Below are 21,366 nucleotides of genomic sequence, written 5' to 3'. Positions count from 1 at the left end.
ACCAACTCAGCCTACACAAGTGATAACTTGACAGTCTCACAGACAGACTTGCTCAATCATTGAGTGAGTGAATATGTTGACTTTGAGGAAATTGCACAATCAATGGGTATCAGTCATTTAAATATTAGAGTAAAAATATATACTTTTTGAGTTAATTTTTTTATTTCAGTATGTTTCACACAGGTTTACAAAGGATGATCTATCATGAAAGAAATGTATATAAAAATTTCTTACAAAAAAGATTTCCAGCCCATGTCATAAAACAGTTGGAAGGATGAAGTGCAAAGGTCAGCATACAGTAAAAAACAAAAAACATATTGGCTGTCTTCCAGTAAAATGGACTCAAATGATTTAACTAGTGATGACTCTCAGCTCATGCCTTCTCATAGGTACGCACCGCCACAATGTCTTCAAATGTGAGAGTCTGTGGATCAGATAAAATAAAAAATAAATAACTGTGAAATTAGTAAATCAAACATGAAATAGAGTATATGAATGAAATGAATTAATTAATATGAATTACATTTTATTTTAGTGTCAAATCGCCAATTGGCAACCCATCCCGTTTGGGATTAATTGACACAAACAAACATTACAATAATTCACTGTGGTAATTCAATGATAATTCTTCTTCCGGTGTTCTCTGCATTGCACATTGCATAAAGAGTGAACAAAATGTAAGGTAAAAATCTATACATAATAGTAAATAAGGTTATCCAAACAATAATTATATCCCTAGAGCAGTAAAATAATATACATACATACACACATACATACATACATACATACATACATACATACATACATACATACATACATACATACATACATACATACATACATACATACATATATACATACATACATACATACATACATACAGATGGTTATTCATAATTATTAAAAGTACAATATTGCTCGTTTTATGGTGATAAAAATAAGAGTCCAGTTTCTATTAGCAATACATCTCATCAGGTCAGACCGGAAATGATCATTGTATAATATGATAATTGTATTATATGATACTTGTATAATATGATAATTGCATAATATGGACTATTAGAGGTAAGCCTGCAAACTTGCATTTAAAAAATGTGATGTAAAACTACAGTCATCATGTTGAACTGATGAGGACAATGCACATTTTCTTTACTAATTTGCAGATCTCTCCACATTGACAACTATACTACTATGCTTCAGCATAAAGGCTTTCAACATAGAAATACCCTTTCCACCAGTACTAGTACTAGTGGGCTTGCTTCCTCACTGCCTTGTTTCATCATCCATATTATCCAGGAATTCACATTTCAGAATTAACTCAGTAAGGCTCTTACCATGACCAATTTTCCGTCCTTGATTTCTCTCACAAACTTGGTCTCCTTGCCGTCCCACTTCTGAACGTGCGCAAGCTTATCGCCATCCAAACTCACAGTGGACTGCAAACAGATGGGAAAAATAGGTCAGAATATTGCTCTCACCAACTAGTTACATATAGTTACAATGTTATTGTAACTTATATCAAGCAAGAGATACAATACTTGCAATCTTTCCGTACAACATCCAAAACATAATCCAGATCATATTACTCTTACAAATATATTTGGACTGGGCTCTGTAACAGGCTTCTCAAACCCAGTGAAAAATATGAGCCATGTAGTGTATATCCACAATTTTGACCATGAATCCCACGTTGTAGCACTTACTTTACAGTTTCTGTCATCTGCAGTTGCTTCATCAAACTCCTCTCCCAGTTTGAAGGATATTTCAGTGTTCTTGAAAGTACTCTGGGTTTTTACGACCACTTTGTCCCCCTCTTTTGCGATGATAACGGTTGGTTTGGTCACATTTCCGACCTGCCTTGTTGCAAAACCAACACCTGCGAAATTAAAGAAAAAAGTAAATGAGAGGTGTGATCATGCAAAAGACATGACCTGATGCGCACTACCATACATCATGTAATTGATCAAATATAGGTCATGAATAAAATGTGGTATTATTAGGTTATAATTTGAAAGTTATAAAAACTTACCAAGTGCTTTCATGTACTCATCGAAGTTTTCACTGTCGACCAGTTTCCAGGTGGCACAGAAGGCATCAACCATGATGAAGAGTTAGAGGACCGTGCAATAAGAGAACTGAGGTAAAGTTGAAACTGATGGTGCCGTGAGTCTTTATGAGCGTTTTCAGTAACACCTACATTATTGTTTGGGGCTTATTAATATTCATCCTATATGGGGCGGATACTTACTTCCCATTGGCTCAGGAGATGCTCTCTATCTTCTGATTGGTGTTGAGCGCTTCTAAAGCTATATTTCGATTTTTACTTTACGTAGCGTGATTTGACTCGAAGTACCCATTGCAAAATACAATTATTATTTATCAACTGATCGTGCATTGATTGCAGTTGCATATCTGTCTTGTGACTTACTAGAGTAAAGTTCTGCACGGTAAATGGAATGTGTCATATCTAGGGCTGTGAAAACACTCAGCCGGAATCAGAGCTTGTTTGATAATCCTTTGTCAAGTGGATTAATCCACTCAAACAGTCTCATGGACTTTCAGCATTGAGGACAGCCATTATGCACTCTGTGTGCATTCAACTAAGGCATATGTTTCAGGCAAAGAAAGCTATTAATTTCCAGTATCCTAAATCTGAAGCAAAGTAAAAATTGAAAGTTTATTTATTGCATTATTGGGTAGGCTATGGTTAAAGTAATTATTCCATAGCATGACATCAGGTTCTGACTATTCTGATTAAATATGTGATGAATATGTATGCATGTGCATGTATGAATACTATTAGGAGACAATCATCTGTTTTACTTGGCCCTCTAAAGATGTTCAGTGCTTTGTTTCCAAGCGTTGTGAAATTTGATACAGAGTAAATTAACATGGGTAGCCTAATTCATAGCGATAGTTACCGGAGTGTAACTCCAGTTCTATGAGTGGAGCAGAGCCCCATAGGGGAGCTCTGCTCCTATTGGTTGCCTAGGCAGCGGGGTAAACCAATAGGAGCAGAGCTCCCCTATGGGGCGGAGCTCCACGATATAGAACATGTAGATTCTTATTACAGTAACACGCATAATCCATATTTGAACAAAGATGTCTCCTTCATTTATTGTTTCAGTATATCTATATTCAGTTAACAATTTGCTATATATTTAATGTCAATAAAAAAGGGTGTTATAAAAAGAGAATGTACTGTGTATTTGCCAGTGGCTTCTGTAAAATCCGTTAATGTCGGTGTGAAAGACATGTTTGGTGCCCTCCTCTGGCCAAATCAGTCACCAGACACTACGGTACAAGACAGTATAAGACACATAAATCTAAAAAATCTTTATTTTTTCAATGGTGACAAACACACCACAATATTCTGGTTTCATGGCTAAGAAAAGCTCTGCTGACATACTGTATTATTTCAGCTGACTAAGGGAAAGTAGGACAGACAATGTAATCACCATTTTACTGCCAATGATTACACAACGTAAGTTGGTATCAATTTTACTGTGTAATGAGATGCCTCCCTTTTACAAAGACAATAAACAAACATATATTTTTTAATTATAGCCTCTGAAAAATATTCACAACAATGCCGTACATAGAGCATAATGTTTATTACCTGCAGTGGAAATTGAAATGCATTTTACAGGGTGGCAAATATAATGTAAAACTCTATTTACAGCCCGAAAATACATGTATTTTTTACTTCTAATAACTCTGTTGTTAATAATGTATATTTTAACAGTAAAAAACACACGGTAGAGGTTGCACTGTAGCACACTAATAAACCACAATTATAAGATTGTACTTACAGTGAGGGAAAAAAGTATTTGATCCCCTGCTGATTTTGTACATTTGCCCACTGACAAAGAAATGATCAGTCTATAATTGTAATGGTAGTTTTATTTGAACAGTGAGAGACAGAATAACAACAAAGAAATCCAGAAAAACACATGTCAAAAATGTTATAAATCGATATGCATTTTAATGAGGGAAATAAGTATTTGACCCCCTCTCAATCAGAAAGATTTCTAGCTCCCAGGTGTCTTTTATACAGGTAACGAGCTGAGATTAGGAGCACACTTAAAGGCAGTGCTCCTAATCTCAGTTTGTTACCTGTATAAAAGACACCTGTCCACAGAAGCAATCAATCAATCAGATTCCAAACTCTCCACCATGACCAAGACCAAAGAGCTCTCCAAGGATGTCAGGGACAGGATTGTAGACCTATACAAGGCTGGAATGGGCTACAAGACCATCGCCAAGCAGCTTGGTGAGAAGGTGACAACAGTTGGTGCGATTATTCGCAAATGGAAGAAACACAAAATAACTGTCAATCCAATCTCCCTCGGCCTGGGGCTCCATGCAAGATCTCACCTCGTGGAGTTGCAATGATCATGAGAACGGTGAGGAATCAGCCCAGAACTACACGGGAGGATCTTGTCAATGATCTCAAGGCAGCTGGGACCATAGTCACCAAGAAAACAATTGGTAACACACTACGCCGTGAAGGACTGAAATCCTGCAGCGCCCGCAAGGTCCCCCTGCTCAAGAAAGCACATATACATGCCCGTCTGAAGTGTGCCAATTAACATCTGAATGATTCAGAGGAGAACTGGGTGAAAGTGTTGTGGTCAGATGAGACCAAAATGGAGCTCTTTGGCATCAACTCAACTCGCCGTGTTTGGAGGAGGAGGAATGCTGCCTATGACCCCAAGAACACCATCCCCACCGTCAAACATGGAGGTGGAAACATTCTGCTTTGGGGGTGTTTTTCTGCTAAGGGGACAGGACAACTTTACCGCATCAAAGGGACAATGGACAGGGCCATGTACCGTCAAATCTTGGGTGAGAACCTCCTTCCCTCAGCCAGGGCATTGAAATTGCGTTGTGGATGGGTATTCCAGCATGACAATGATCCAAAACACACGGCCAAGGCAACAAAGGAGTGGCTCAAGAAGAAGTACATTAAGATTCTGGAGTGGCCTAGCCAGTCTCCAGACCTTAATCCCATAGAAAATCTGTGGAGGGAGCTGGAGGTTCGAGTTGCCAAACATCAGCCTCGAAACCTTAATGACTTGGAGAAGATCTGTAAAGAGGAGTGGGACAAAATCCCTCCTGAGATGTGTGCAAACCTGGTGGCCAACTACAAGAAACATCTGACCTCTGTGACTGCCAACAAGGGTTTTGCCACCAAGTACTAAGTAATGTTTTGCAGAGGGGTCAAATACTTACTTCCCTCAATAAAATGCAAATCAATTTATAACATTTTTTACATGCGTTTTTCTGGAGTTTTTTGTTGTTAATCTGTCTCTCACTGTTCAAATAAACCTACCATTAAAATTATAGACTAATCATTTCTTTGTCAATGGGCAAACGTACAAAATCAGCAGGGGATCAAATACTTTTTTCCCCTCACTGTACATCACCAAATGGAATGTTTATACTTTTGTTGTGCAAAAATAGACATTCCTGTAACTACATGTTGACATTCTGAGAAAATGCTTTCATTGGAACACCTCCATATGCAGCATATGTACAAGTCACTCTTGCTCAAATATGAAATGACATTTTTCAGAGTCATGCCCAACTGTCAGCCACTTCACCAGTTCACTGCATATGCTAAGATGAACAAGACATAAATGCCGGCTCATTCACCGTACATCTAATGAATTATGGGTAATCTTGAATGAATACCCCCTTAAAGCTACAAAGAAACAACCACTTCATTCTTAGCGACAGAGCTTTCCCTTCCCTTCATCATCCAGCAGCTCTTTAAGTTTTCATCATAGGTGTCCTGATGTTGCATAGCACGGTGCATGACGATTACAGTTGTCTGGTCAATGGGGTTTGTTTGAGGAGAAGCGGGGCATGTTAGAGACAGTCTCTCTCTTGTTCTCCATCTTCTCTCGTAGTCAGTTAGCCAGAGACCAAGGCCCAATTACGTCCCCTCTGCCTTCTCCTCACCCTCTGTAGGACTCTTCGGTGGGCTTCCAGAGGACGAGCCCTCTCCTCCTTCTCCTCCATCATCTGAGAAACACACAGAACAACATTCATTATTTCAGTCAGAAACATATAATTGAAAATGCCTCAAGGGCCATGTAGTTGAAAATGTCTGCATTCCAATTATAATCCAAACTGTGTACTCTCCCCTCTTTTGTGTTGGTTTGTAAGATATGGAGGATATGTTGCATTCACAAGATAAAAGGAATATGAGATTGTCAACCTCATCACATAACATATAGCTGGCTGACACCTTGAATATCAACAGAGACTAATCATAGTATAGACCCTCACAACTCAACCGCTTTGTTCATATCCAGCATTTTAATACTGATTTGAACACTGTCAAAGTGCAATACTCCACATAGAGATTTAATTGAGATGAGAATCTTCTGGGGAAATGGGCCAATACCGACTGCTTCTTGCCAGACACTTACGGTATTTTATTCTAACGATCAAACACTACTCTGCTTTGATCCTCATAGGGCAAGGCCTGGGGGATTTATACTACAAATTACAGGCAACTATGTTATATCTGGTTCATGCCCTCTATAACACGAGGACCTATTGACCCCGACATTGCACTGCAGCTACTAAGTGAAAGGAAGCAGTGCTGAGTAATAAAGTTATACATCTACAAAGGCCTCCAACTAACAATGACTTCCCCCCCTATGAACCAATGCATGGATTGGCTTCCCCTCACTGATAGGTAGCCCTTTCCGAATGACCCTCACAGCCATTGAGCTATTACTAAAAGAGAAAGATGGCTGTTCCCTTCTTTTGTTTCCATTGAAACCGTTAAAGCTGTGGTACATTTTCCATACTGTTAACTTCCAGATGCCCTTTCCACTAAACCCTGCTTGATTAATGGAAAGCTGGCTGTCCAGACAGACACTTGCTAATGGTGATGGGTACTAGGCTGGCAGGGCCTAACAAAAGCACCCAACCATCTAAGTGTTTCTTTAATGACAGAGTGCTTTGTTCTCTGTTGTTAAGTGATGCTCTGCCACGCTTTTCCCTTATGTTTAGATTTGGATTGTATCATTTATGGAAAAGTGCATGTACTTCTGTGATCGAAAAACAGACAGAGTACTATCTTTAATATTCACAAAATACTGCATCTAAAATAAACAGATACAAATTGTAATCTTAATGTTGAGATGAAAATACCTTCAATTGTACAATTCATTCTAATCATTAACAGAGTGAAAGCATGCATTCACGTACTGTAGGCCTATGTAAATTGTAGTAAATATTGCTGAAAGTATGCAATCAAGTACTGTATGTAATTTAAAGTGCATTTCACTACCCACCTACAACAGAAAGCTCTGCTAGTTTGTCTGACAGGTCAGCAGGCCCCGCCTCAACGATATCAGGTACAGCGTTCCTCCGGCCAGTCCTCCCCGTGGCTGCAAAGTCGGTGACAACAGGCTCCACATCAGTCATCGCTGGGCCCTGTCCTCATAGCATAGTCTAGAGGGAAAGGAACACAACACCACAGTGTAATTTATGTCTAAACATATTGTAACTGGTTGATAACACTGAGTTACAAATCATTACAAAAGCTCTCAGTCACACATCACAGTACAACAGAATATCTACAGTGCCCATTACATAGGTAATCAATCACAAGAAGTTGGTGGCACCTTAATTGGGGAGGATGGGCTCGTGGTAATGGCTGGAGCGGAATAGGTGGAATGGTATCAAATACATCAAACACATGATTTCCGCGTGTTTGATGCCATTCCATTGACTTCGTTCCAGCCATTATTATGAGTCATCCTCCCCTCAGCAGCCTCCACTGTAATCAATGTATTGGGCACACTGCAACACACACTTAATAAGCAGTAATAGGCCTAATATTTTTGAAAATAATAATGATCAGAATAAATCAGTCCATATTTCTTTGTCTGGTAAAGTGTCATGCTTTTAACTCCAACTATCTGGTAAAGTATTGTACGGTATGGTAAAGCTCTACAGACTGAACCATAATATGAGCAATATTACAGTACCCTGCTCTAATGACATTTGGTCCTTTAGCTCTAGTCTAAATATCCAGGACCTTTGTTAACTTGGCCTAAAGGCTATTGATTGGTATTACCACAGGGACATATAAATCCGATCAGTATTGTGATCAATACTCAACTATGTGTTATGCAACCTTTCCTGCAGCTCCATTTCCCATTTGAATATACAACCCTGCGTTTTACATTATGAGACCTAACGTAGTAAGACTAAATATCATGCAATGCAGTGTACAATTTGACCAGCAGATAGCGCATTTCACAGAAGTACATTTTACATTTTAGTCATTTAGCAGACGCTCTTATCCAGAGCGACTTACAGTTAGTGAGTGCCTACATAATTTTTTTTTCATACTCGAACCCACAACCCTGGCGTTGCAAACACCATGCTCTATCAACTGAGCTACATCCCTGCCGGCCATTCCCTCCCCTACCCTGGACGACGCTGGGCCAATTATTCGCCGACCCATGGGTCTCCCGGTCGCGGCCGGCTACAACAGAGCCTGGATTCGAACCAGGATCTCTAGTGGCACAGCTAGCACTGCAATGCAGTGCCTTAGACCACTGCGCCACTCGCCTTAGACCACTGTGCCTTAGACCACTGCGCCACTCGGGAGTACAGTAATTAGGTCTAATAATAATCTGCTGTGCATGTTAAACAGGGAGTAACCCATTCCCTCTTGTTTTTACTCAGACACTGGATTACAGTCTCTCCTGGACTATTCACTATCTTTGATTTTTAACACCAGAGATAACATTTAGACAGCCTATACATTTAGAGAGCCTATACATTTCCAAAGGCAATATGTCCTACCTCCACGAAAACAACACACACACACACACGGATAGTGCCTAAAAACCCCATCTAGCCATCCTTCAACAGATGGTGCATCGCCTCCAGTGGGTGTAGATCAAGGCCGTAGATGATAAGCACCCGCTGGATATCAAAAGATTTAGAATTTAATCAAAACCCCCTTAGACAACACAGGCTATTCTTGGATTAGCTTTGTCGCTATTTTTAATAGGGCTCCAGTTTAACACCTGCGGCACCGGTGAGACAGGTCAGAAAGAAGCAGGGAGACGTTAGTCAGAATCAGGGCCAAGCAGGGCCATTTGGACTAGAAATGTAATTGTTTTGACTTAGAACGGTGAGTGACTAATGGTGTTAAGCAGTGGTGTAAAGTACTTAAGTACAAATACTTTAAATTACTACTTAAGTCGTTTCTGGGGGGTATCTGTACTTTACGATTTATATTTTACTTCACTACATTCCTAAAGAAAATATTGTTACATTTTGAATGCTTAGCAGGACAGGAAAATTGTGAAATGCACACACTTATCAAGAGAACAAGAAAATTGTGCCATCTGGTTTGCTTAATATATATAAGGAATTTGAAATGATTTATACTTTTACTTTTGACACTTACGTATATTTAAAACCAAATACTTTTAGACTTTTACTCAAGAAGTATTTTACTGGGTGACTTTTCTATTAAGGTGTCTTTACTTTTACTTCCGTATGACAATTGGGTACTTTTTCCACCACTAGTGTTATGTAAACATTCACTAGGTGAACAACGTTTCCAAAATGGGTCCTCTAATCCTCATTGCTCCCTCTCCTTTATCTGTGTCCAGCTTTAGAAGATGGAATGCTGGTTAAGCAGCATGGCCCATATAAAGGCCCGGTGTGTGCTGAGAGTGAGACACTGAGGAGTGATCCTGCATGTTTAAAGGCCCACTGCTAAACACATGCATCCATAACTGTCTGAGACTACAGAGAGACTGCTGTATTTGGACTTGGGTCGCATCCAACAGAGGGCTCTGGGTAGCAGTGGAACCAACAGTGCCCTCGCAGAGTGGGAGCAGCAGGAACTGGTGTTGGCATTCTCCTCAGTGCAGCCGTTCAATCATCTAACTCCACTGGAATAAAAGGAGCTGGCTGCGTTGCCAGCAGGCCCCTGTGCCAAGCAGCCAACGAGAGCCCAGTGCCAGAAGGCAGGAGGGAAGCAGCAGCTTGTGTGTGTTTGACTGAGAACATCACCGCCCATTGCTGTTAGAAACACAAGCTTGTCTCCGTATGGTTGAGCTCACTCACACACTGCAGCAAGGAGGGCGTCGTAAAGCATCATGTGCAAATGTGGGTTGAAAGGTGTAGGTGTGTAAAGGCCTATTGTTGTCAGAATCAGAAAGGATAGAATCTGACTACAGGTTAGACCACTAAAGACTGACTAGAAGAGCCTTGCCAATCAGCAAACATGTTTCCCTTGAAAGTATGCAAGGAAGTCAAATATCTTAAAATCAGCACTTGAGCAACACTAGCCTGGTGGAACCAGCCTGATTGCTGCATTCACCATTCTGATTCACAAGTGCAATAGAATGATGAACACAGCGATCAGACTGGTTTCACCAGGCTACTTCAACACAGGCATTATCTAATAACAAACCCCTCTAAAACAAAGACTGTTAATACAGTATTGGAGCAGCACAACATCTTATCTCCTAATACTTTACACCTATGACTACAAGAAGTTGTTAATGGAGAGAAATCTCCTCATTCCTGAATGCATTTCCTTTCATGTCTATTTATGGTAATGCTCAATGACATTTTAGTCATTTTAGCAGACGCTCTTATCCAGAGCAACTTACAGTTAGTGAGTGCATACATTATTTTTTCATACTGGCCCCCCGTGGGAATCGAACCCACAACCCTGGCGTTGCAAACGCCATGCTCTACCAACTGAGCTACATCCCTGCCGGCCATTCCCTCCCCTACACTGGACGACGCTGGGCCAATTGTGCGCCGCCCCATGGGTCTCCCGGTCGCGGCCGGCTACGACAGAGCCTGGATTCCAACCAGGATCTCTAGTGGCACAGCTAGCACTGTGATGCAGTGCCTTAGACCACTGCACATTTGGTTCCTTGGAAGTTGTGGGAATGTACGTTTTTGGTTTCCGATTGGTTCTGGGAACGAAGCCATACGTTTCCTGTCCGGAACTTTTTTTTAATGTTCTGAGAACGGAAGTGAACATTTCAGCTATTCTAGGTATGTTAATTTTTTAGGAAATTATAGGTTATCTGTTGTGCAATTTAGTTGGGGATGGGATTGAAGGGACAAATATAGGAAAAATATACTGACTGAGCACAGCCCAGATGACTGTCATCTCTCCATCAGATGAAGATTTACAATCTTGACAAAAACATGAAACCCAGGTAACAGTTCCAAAATGCAAACATTAATGTGGAATATCTCCAAAACATATGCAATTATTTTAGTCAACAACAGAGAGGTAGAGCCGTCTTCCATTTCTGGGACGTCAAAGCTAAATATACAAGGTAACACTACCTGTGAAGTAAACAAATAAACCCATGAATTGCAAAAATATGTCTAAATGGCTGACCTTGGAATGGACCCTGGGAGATGAGTGATTCATTTCCTGTCTTTGATCTTTACAATAAACCAAGCATACGCTAAAACTCTGACTATGTTCTAACTTATCAATATATGAAATCAGTTGTAATGGACTGAAAATACTCAATCCATCTTATTGACTTAATGAGCCATCCCTTTAAAACATAGGATTGGTTATAGGGACAGTAGGACTATACAGATACTTATTTATGCAGCAAGCACTCATGCATACGATGAAGAATGTATGACGTGTGACCACTCTACGTTACATTTTATGAAGCATGAAAAGAAACACACCGTGTAAAAAACTGTGGGGAAATAATGATCAGGTTTCAAACTTATTGGACATAGAACCCTCAGGTCCTTTGGGTTATATTTACGTTCCAACAAACAAGATAAGCAAAACATGTTTGAGTTCAGTGAATCATCGCTGCTCTACGGACCGGGGATAAGATCTGCACAGCCACTGTGACGCAACGCCATTCACATGGCATTTCCCAGGAGACACTGCACAGACTAAAACTAACTCTGCACAAAGACGTAAACACACTTAACTAGGCTCTGCTACTGAGAATGTTTCACTGCAGAACTCTATGTGGAAAATACCTGGATGAGCCTACTACTTCTCTTTCTGTAATTTTAATGGAAATCTCTCCTTGTAATGGAAGCTTCTTAGGTCATGTGGTCTGCTCTCACAACCTGTCAAAGCTTTGTCATTTTAGTGTCTTGAATTGTCTCACTAACTAATGGCTGAACTGTATACCGTCTCCCTCTGTCCAACAGTGCTGGTTGGACCAATGTGGAGTGATGACCTAAAGCAGCTTGGCTGAGTGTGATAAGGGCAGCCACCTCCACTCATCACTAGTGTTGCACACCCTGCCAGCCACAAGGTTTCTTGATCCTCCTCATATTAAATGGAGAATATAGCACACTTCCAATACCCCCACTGCCTCTTAATCTACAGGGAAATAAGCTTTCAATTGTGGTAAGAGGATTAATAGGTGAGTGAAAGTGGATCTGTTACAACAGCTCAGATGAGAAACAGGGTGCAGGGTCAACATGTCAATTAGCTCATAAGGGAACGGAAATAACTTCAGTGCATACTTTTCTATTTCAACCAACTATTTCTAGAGCCTTCTATAGTATTTCCTCTCTTGGTGACAAATACAATTTGTAAGCAAATCATCCACCATAAACAACATTCAACCAGCTGTCATAAAGGCCATTGTTGTGATAAGGTTACCCGACAGTACCCGTATGTCCGATTGCCAGGAGGCTTGCACGGACGGATATAAGTGATCCTCTGTAGCTTAGTTGGTAGAGCATGGTGCTTGCAACAGTAGGATATTGGGTTTGATTCCCTGGAACACCCATACTTAAAATGTATGCACACGACAAACTAAGTTGCTTTGGATAAAAGCATCTGCTAAATGGCATATACAGTATATTATAGGTGGATGAACTGCATGCAGAGGAAAACGCCTGAGGCTCCACCATGGCCCTGTTCCTGGGTCCCCCTCTTCCTTCCACTCCACTGAGAGAAGAGAGAGCTCCCGACATCCGATAATGAGCTGTGTTCAGTGGGAAACTTAAGTCACATGGCAGCATTGTGAATAAACAGTTGGCTGTTCATTATTCAGGTGGGTCAGGGGCTCTCATAACTGTAGCCCCACACAAACAAAAGAGTCCTGCTCACAGAGCATAAGGAACAGCCTGCCTCTCCACTCCCACTGTTTACCCCCGCTGTTACCCGGTCATATAGCAGCGCAAAGCATAACATGACATCATTGATCTGGCACCATTGTCCACTGAAGTATTATTGAAAACAATGATTTTCCACAGATGACAGATACTCTACAAGGAAGAGAAATGGCCATCCAAGAGTGTTGTATCCTGCCCATATGGGCTCTTTACCCAACCCAGTGGTAGCAGTGTTGCTCCCGCTGTCCCTCTCAGCAGGCTCACAGGCTTTTCCCAGCAACCCTCTGTCCAAAAGGGCAGCATGTGACCAAGCGAGCGGTCAGATAACACGGCCAACACAGAGAGACCCCACCTAGGCAACGGGGATGACTGCCAAACATAACCTAGAAGTACTGTGAAAACATTTGATTAAGGGACAGCAGATCAGAAATAAAACACAAACACGCTCGTAACAGCCATTAGGCTAATGGAGAAAATGAGTCATCTCTTTGAATGTTGTAGGAGCCAAATGCTTGTTGATGTAACTGATAAGAAACCACATTACATTGCGGAAACATGCAATTCAATTAATCACAGGCATCATGGCTACAGTACAGTATGTGTAGAGATTATGTTATTTCAGCGTTACTATAAAGGCTTCTGACAGCAATTGCCCATTTGCCTCATTGGACCTCTTCTACACAGAAATATATCCCAGTGGGGGAGGCCACAATATTCCTCTCTTTTTTTCAACCTCATTTTCCTGATATTTGTAATTTTGCTATGGAAAGAGGGTAATTAAGTAAATGTCTCCCATAGCAGCCAGGAAGAGAAGAGGGCCCTCCACTTCCATTTAGGGCTATATTTGGACAAGAGGTCTCCTGCTACCTGGGCTTTAGAGGACACAACCACCAGGGCTGCACATTCTCTGTCACTCAAATGTAAGAGCACCAAACTGACAAGTGACTTTAGTGCACTGAAAAGCTTATATTTTTCAAATCACTGAGTAGGGCTCCTCCAGTGTATTTCCAATCGAGAGATTCATAAGCCTGATTGAGCATCTCTTCCATTCATACCATCTGCAAATTCTTGTTGCCATTTCTCATAAATATCCTACATTAGCGTAGCTAGTGTCACATCTGCTCAGACAGATTCATTCTAAAGCCACTGATGAGCTCATAAAGAGTCTTTATAAACACCCCCAGTGCTCAAAGAATACATGTTACAAGCAATGGAGAGAGAAAAAAACCTAAACATACTTAGCAGGCGAGTTGAAGATGCTGTGCAGGTAAGCCGGATGAGAGGTTTTAATCTTTCCCTATTTATAGCCAAGTGAGTCGGCCTGAGCAGCAGCAGCGAGTAGAGATGAGGCAGAGCAGAAAGGCAATGTGATTCATCTTCTTCTGACCACTGGAGAGGCGGGACCATGGTCGTTCTCCCCTCACAGAGAGAGGCCGTCCCTGGAGGATGCCTGTCCTGCTGGCCACCTGCCTCCTCAAATAAACATGAGACATGATAGGCTTCATATGGGCTGTTTCCCAAATTGAACCCTATCCCCTATATAGTGCACTACATTTGACCAGGGCCCATAGGTCAAAAGTAGTGTAATAGGTATTGGGTTGCCATTTGGGACACACATATGATCAAATCCCTCCAAGCTTTAGTAAAATCCTTTGAACTGGATAGTCAATTGGATATCTTACATGCTTTGAAGTGAAGAAAGCCAGTACCTGATCTTGAAATAAGCCACAACAGAGCTTTGGAAAACAGCTGCCCGTGGCTGAGTTGGAAATTTGCAGAATACAACACATTGAGGTCTTATAGATGTTGAGCATTTGTAGAACAAAAGGAATTTTTCACTTAATATTTCTGTAAAAGACCTAGCTAAGTCATAATATCTAAGAAATCACCCAGATGCCTAAAATAGTCCCACAAAATGTATAATACCCAAACAAACATTGGCAATTAACATTTCTACCACACCAGTGTGTTAAACTGATCAAGGCTATATTGAAGCAATAAGGCCAGAGGGGGTGTGGTATATGGCCAATATACTGTACCACGGCACGACGCAACACCGTGGGATAGGCACGATGCAACGCTGTGGTATATTGGCCATATACCACAAACCCCCGAGGTGCCATATCGCTATTATAAACTGGTTACCAACTTAATTAGAACAGTAAACAATACATTCTGTGTCATATCCATGGTATATGTTCTTATATACCACGGCTTTCAGCCAAACAGCATTCAGGGATCGAACGACCCCGTTTATAAGCACAATTAATGCATATCTTAGATGCTGGTTTCAAAGCTTGATGCTGTGACCCGTCGTGTTGCCAAGGGCATCTTTGAGACACACTGTCAAGTCATGGCCCTCTCCCCCAGGAAGCAGCCTGTGACTTTGAAAAGGCTTCCTCCCTCTGCACAAATCACCTTGAGAAGATTTATGAGGAGTTTAATGTCTGGGAGAGCAAGAGTCAGGGAGCGGAAATGCACCTGAAAGCCGATTCATTACACACACCTGCCAAAACAGGCATGCTCCCCAACACTGTAAATCCTCTCTCTGGCAGGTCTGATGGCCTCACAGTGCCCAAATGACAATGACCCTATCAAATAAAAACAGCTCTCTCTGCTCACCGAAGATTGAATACAATTGCATAATTAATGATAAGCGTATTTGAATAAAATTTTCATATTTTGTACTGTGTTTATGTACACACATGCACTTGCATTCTCTACAAATAGTTATTTATGGTGACTCATCTATTTGGCTTCATGTGAAATAATACATTTTCAATAGGCCCAAAGATCCTCCTTTATAATCAGTCAATCAATACTTAAAGTGCCTTCAGAAAGTATTCACACCCCTTTACCTTTTTTCACATTTTGTTGTGTTACAGCCTGAATGTAAAATGGATTAAATTGCAATTATTTTTGTCACTGGCCTACACACAATACCCCATAATGTCAAAGTGGAATTATGTTTCTAGACATTTTTACAAATGTATTAAAAATGAAAAGCTGAAATGTCTTGAGTCAATACGTATTCTACCCCTTTAGGCAAGCCTAAATAAGGTCAGGAGTAAAAATAATAAGTCGCATAATAAGTTGCATGGACTCACTCTGTGTGCAATAATAGTGTTTAACATGATTTTTTTTATGACTATCTCTGTACCCCACACATACAGATAATTTATAAGGTCCCTCAGTCGAGCAGTGAATTTCAAACACAGACTCAACCAAAGACCAGGGAGGTTTTCCAATGCCTCGCAAAGAAGGGCACCTATTGGTAAATGGGTAAAAATAAAAAAGCAGACATTGAATATCCCTTTGAGCATGGTGAAGTTATTAATTACACTTTGGATGGTTTATCAATACACCCAGTCACTACAAAGATACAGGCGTCCTTCCTAACTCAGTTGCCGGAGAGGAAGGAGACCGCTCAGGGATTTCACCATGAGGCAAATGAAAACTTTAAAACAGTTACAGAGTTTAATAGCTGTGATAGGAGAAAACTGCGGATGGATCAACAACATTGTAGTTACTCCACAATACTCGCCTAATTGACAGAGTGAAAAGAAGGAACCCTGTACAGAATAAACAAATATTCCAAAACATACATCCTGTTTTCAACAAGGCACTAAAGTAATACTGGAAAACATTTGGCATTTTTGTCCCCATTCAAGTCATGGGACTGATATTAGCATTTTTCGCGCATCATGTCCAAATAATTCGAAAGTATCTCAAATTGATTGTGAAGCTCAACAAATTCACATAGCTGTTTTGGACATGATGGGCGGAAAATGCTAATATCAGTCCCATGACTTGAATGGGATTTGTGCTACAAATGCTAAAACGTTAGCTTGTGGAAACAGTTCCAGGGAAACTAAACCAAAGCATGGATTGCTGTCATACCTTGTCCATAGACTGCTTACAGGGTAAGGAAACTAATATGTAATTTTGTAATGTGGGTGAACTATCGCTTGTAAATAAAAAAAATCAATAAATCAATAAAAACGTCAATTATCATTGGCATGAATAAATAATACATTTCCTGACATTCGAGAGAATTCCTCCCAGAGGTTGATAACAAACTTTGTGAATGAAACCCTTGCCTTTATATCAGCCCATACAGTATATCATGTGTCACAGGAATACAGGTGGTTTGTCTAGAAGTAAATGAGAGTACCATTTCATCAAATCACATAGGGCAGTCTACAATAAACAACCGACTTGTTGAAGACTTTACCAGGCAGTTGTGCGGTCTGCTGGGGCCAAACAATAACAGCTAGGCGGTCTGTCTCATATTTGTTATTCCTTGTACAGAGTGTCTTGTTCAACTGCAGCTTCATTAACAGAGTGCAACACAGGATATAAAGCAGGGCGACGAGTACAGCCCAGATTGCTTGTGGTTTATCTTTAGCCTCTGTGATGACTCAGCTCAAATCCAGTGATTTAAGATTACACAATCCTGGTTGTTTTATTGCCAAAAGTCTCTAGACTTTACACAAGGCTGGATACAGACAAGGATTAGGCCTCAGAGCTGTGTGACTGTGGGGCTCTTCACCCATCACTGTGTGTGCTCTGTGAATTATAATGTGTATGGTTATAATTTATACAGATGTACAATGTGGTTTATTTGTGTTTTAAAGAAAATCTATGTCTGCAGTATGAATTGCCATCTGTGGCCCTGGGAACAAGGAACCCAACCTGTGTTGTGGTCTTAAAATGACTTTTGCTGGTATGCACCAGTGCACTGTGTAGACTAGAGTAACATAATTGCACACACTACCAGTGAGAGCGAAGTACTCTCATTGGGTTGCTGCATGTGTGTCATGTAAGACTGGCACTACAACATATAGTAAGCTCCACTGTCCTCTTTTCAGTGACAAACTGGCAGCTGGTGACCTGAAGGGACTAAGATAGAGAAGGATGGACAAAGACAAAGCAAGACGGTAGGAACCTCGGAGGAATAGCGTTGTTCACTGTGGGTCAATGGGCCAATCAGCACATTTGGATCGAAATCCAGTGTGGCAACAACAGTGAAGTGGAGATTTAATCCCCCAAAATTTTATTTACTCCAAAAACAGGATGAATTTAACACTACTACAGTACACAACATAAGCACAACAATGTGGGATTGCATTGCTTTGCTGTTCCGCCACTAACCAATGGCTCCTTTCATTACCAATATGCCAGAGGTTTAAAGGGCAAAAAAGGACCAAATGTGACCCAGTAGCATGGATAAAGCATTAGCAATACATCCAAAAATAGTTTCCCCATATTCAATATTTCACAGAAAGGACATGTGTGTTTGCAGCAGTCTCTGCAAGCTGTTCTGACTCTGGCAGAGCAGTCCAGAATGACAATGTTAGACTCCCACAAATGGCCAGATTTGTGATCATTTTATTGACTCAATAGTGAGAGGAGCGATAGCATGCTTGGCTAAGTGCTAAAACTGAGGTGGTTTCACAAGAGCCAATATAGAGAAAAAGTAATAGCGTCTTTTTGTAGGCACTAACTCTGCCATGGTTCGTTGGACAAAGCATATGGGGAAATTAATTGAGTTTTGGTAAGGTTTTTGATAAACGCAGAAAATAAGGTATTTGGTAAACACAGGCTTAGGAGATCTTATACATTTTGTTCTATGAGATCATCTTCATCAGCTAAAGTTACTTTTTGGGCATTTTTAAGCATTTATGTAATAAAAAAGCACATAAAGGCTTCATAATTCATAAAGTTCATGTTAACTGACTGATATTATAATCATAGAACAAAACGTATAAGATCTCTTAAGCCTGTGTCAACCTCAGACCTTATTTTCTGCGTTTATCCCACAACCCTATTCTTTCCCCATTCATTTTCTCCATAGGAATGGCTGAACGAACCAGAGGTAACTCATTTCTGTTTTTAAGGACTACAAGCTGGCGAGCTCTATTAATTACCGTGGGGCTGACTAAGCTGAGAGGGAGCCATGCAGAAAAGAGGAATGATGGAAAAGAGGAGCCCTCCTGGGGCATTGCTAGTGAAATACCAGCACAGAAACTGTCAAAGGCATTCACAGATGCCTTGATGACACTCATGGAAGAAAAAAAACTTCAAACAGCATGAGCCACAACTGTTACAAAACCGCTTTCCTGTAGCAGGCAGACTGTAGTTAAAGATGGCCAAATTCAAATGCCACCTATTGTCAGTGTTTACCTGACTAAGCCCTAATCCCTTCAGACGCCATCTTTAAAAGACTGTTGGTCTCTGGGGCTTTCAGGTAGAGGTGTCTTCGATCAAACTCCTGATGAGTCTCTGATCAGGTTACAGTTTACACTCTTTGTTTGATACAACAAAAAGCACAGTTTCTCTCTGCATTTGTTTTATCAGACGTTCCTGAGAAGAACTATTGATGTGTAGACACGACACAATTTGATCACAGGGAAATAAGTGGTACCAAACTGCCCTTTTCATTCCCATCATGTGCGCAATTACGTATACTAGTAGGCAGACACCATTACTAATTATCTGTCATCAACTCAGTCAATTAACAGGATTATACAAATGGGAGGCACCTAAACTCATTAACTGAATACATTCTTTAAAAGTACAGTCACGACTGACCATATTGGAATGACCTACTGTGACATAAGATCCTGAGTGACAGGCAGATGATGGTCACTAGTCCACATGAATTATGAATAGTTATATTTGCATATCTAACACCGGACAACCTCCAGATAGCAGAATATAAGCCTATAGGCAGTTACCAGCTCGGGACAGACAAACCCCACCTCTAAGGTAATAAGGGTAAAAGCGTTCTTCACATTTCTCTTTACCTTTCCAGAGAGTAATAATAATGATATAGTGTTGCGAGGTGAAGGAGCGCTGAGTCTATTTGACAAAGTGCTGACCAGAGGAAGCAGAGGTGGGTTTAATGCTATGTGTCGCCTGCAGCTTCAGCTGTCACTCTGGATATGCGTTAACAACATCTCACTTCCACTTTTAGTATCCTCTTTAGAAAATACAGCAGTCAGTAGACAACAACAGCCTGGTCCAAGCTGAGTGGCACTGTTTGGATGGTAAACTGACACCTACACTACAGTCATTCTAAACTTATACAATGATTATTGTGGAGAAGGTCAGACAGATTGTACAAAAGGGTCTGGAAATGACATGTTACATAGGATTCTAATGACTAGACTAGAGCAGGCAGTCAACAGATTTAATATTAGAATGTGTCTGCAATCTCTTCTCTCTCCATATCATAATCAACACATTTCCACGGGCTGGCTCATTATACTGCCAGGCATGTAGTCTCTCAGGGCAGGTGTTGACTGGTGGATGTGTTGATGGTGGGAGTGAAAGGAATAGCATGGTGCTTACCCTCTACTCAGCAGGAGCTAGGGAGTCAGAGCACTGGAATGGAATACATGCTGCAATCAGGAATAAACCTAGTGCTTGGAGATCACCATAACTACAACATCCTACTGCATGATGCATGAAGGCCAAACACTATTTCAAACCATAGGTTTGAGTTGTCATAGGAAAGGTTTTAGCAGAGTGTCACCTTCATCAAACAGCTTATTCAATAGAGGAGAACCATATGAATGTGACCATGCTTTATTTGATCAGTGGGAATAATATCAATAAAATAAATGAGGAAACATTGATTGATAGAATCATTATTGTTCCTTGTGATTGCACTGCAGTCAGGTAAGCTAATTGAAACATTTATTGCATTAAATCAAATCAGCTAGATATACAGAGAGGGACAGACAATTGAATTAGAGATAGGTGAACAGTGTTTCAAGTATTGAATAGCCTTCAAAGGCAAATGTCATTTGGAATGAGAGGAGGAGTTGTCATTAAAATACAACGACCTTATGATCAATTAATAATAACCCTGATTATCAATCAATCCAAGTGGCATGATATTCATTGATATTCTTCTGCATGACAAACAACATGATTGTTCAATAACAATGGAATACATGTAGCCTACAACGGATCCATCGATTGACAAAAAGGTTGCTCAAACATCTGCACATTGTAGCCTATAGTGTGTATGACATTGCATATAAAGCATTGTCATGTGTTGTATTTACATGACTGTAATTCTATGGCTGCAGATTTCTACCGCAAGCGATGGCAACAATAACCAGCTGAATTAAGAACCATATAACTTGCGCATAAATTAGGCTTCAGCAGCTTGTAGGTTACTTGTCGGCATTGGGCAACAACCTGACGACGGGTAGC

At 40.6% G+C, this 21,366-nt stretch overlaps 1 protein-coding gene across 1 annotated transcript; it reads right to left on the bottom strand.

Moving 5' to 3' along the window:
• Positions 1 to 140: 140 nt before the first annotated feature.
• LOC311106665 (fatty acid-binding protein, brain) lies at positions 141 to 2,186 on the bottom strand. The gene is made up of 4 exons (XM_084149059.1): positions 2,030 to 2,186; positions 1,704 to 1,876; positions 1,335 to 1,436; positions 141 to 424 (listed from the first exon to the last, which is right to left on the bottom strand). Exons 1-4 carry the CDS (start codon positions 2,100 to 2,102, stop codon positions 374 to 376), a joined length of 399 nt encoding a protein of 132 aa, XP_084005185.1. The 5' UTR covers positions 2,103 to 2,186; the 3' UTR covers positions 141 to 373.
• Between the last annotated feature and the right edge of the window lie 19,180 nt (positions 2,187 to 21,366).

This window comes from Coregonus lavaretus (assembly GCF_964263955.1).
Source record: "Coregonus lavaretus genome assembly, chromosome: 31".
NCBI lineage: Eukaryota > Metazoa > Chordata > Actinopteri > Salmoniformes > Salmonidae > Coregonus > Coregonus lavaretus.
This window is presented reverse-complemented; position numbering and strand designations above follow the sequence as displayed.

Bases quoted from the DNA above. Each gene is read 5' to 3' on its own strand.
- LOC311106665 (XM_084149059.1), bottom strand. From the start codon at position 2,102: ATGGTTGATGCCTTCTGTGCCACCTGGAAACTGGTCGACAGTGAAAAC. The intron at 1,877-2,029 runs GTAAGTTTTTAT...TTAATTTCGCAG, and splicing joins TGAGTACATGAAAGCACTTG to GTGTTGGTTTTGCAACAAGG. The intron at 1,437-1,703 runs GTAAGTGCTACA...ATCTGTTTGCAG, and splicing joins CAGATGACAGAAACTGTAAA to TCCACTGTGAGTTTGGATGG.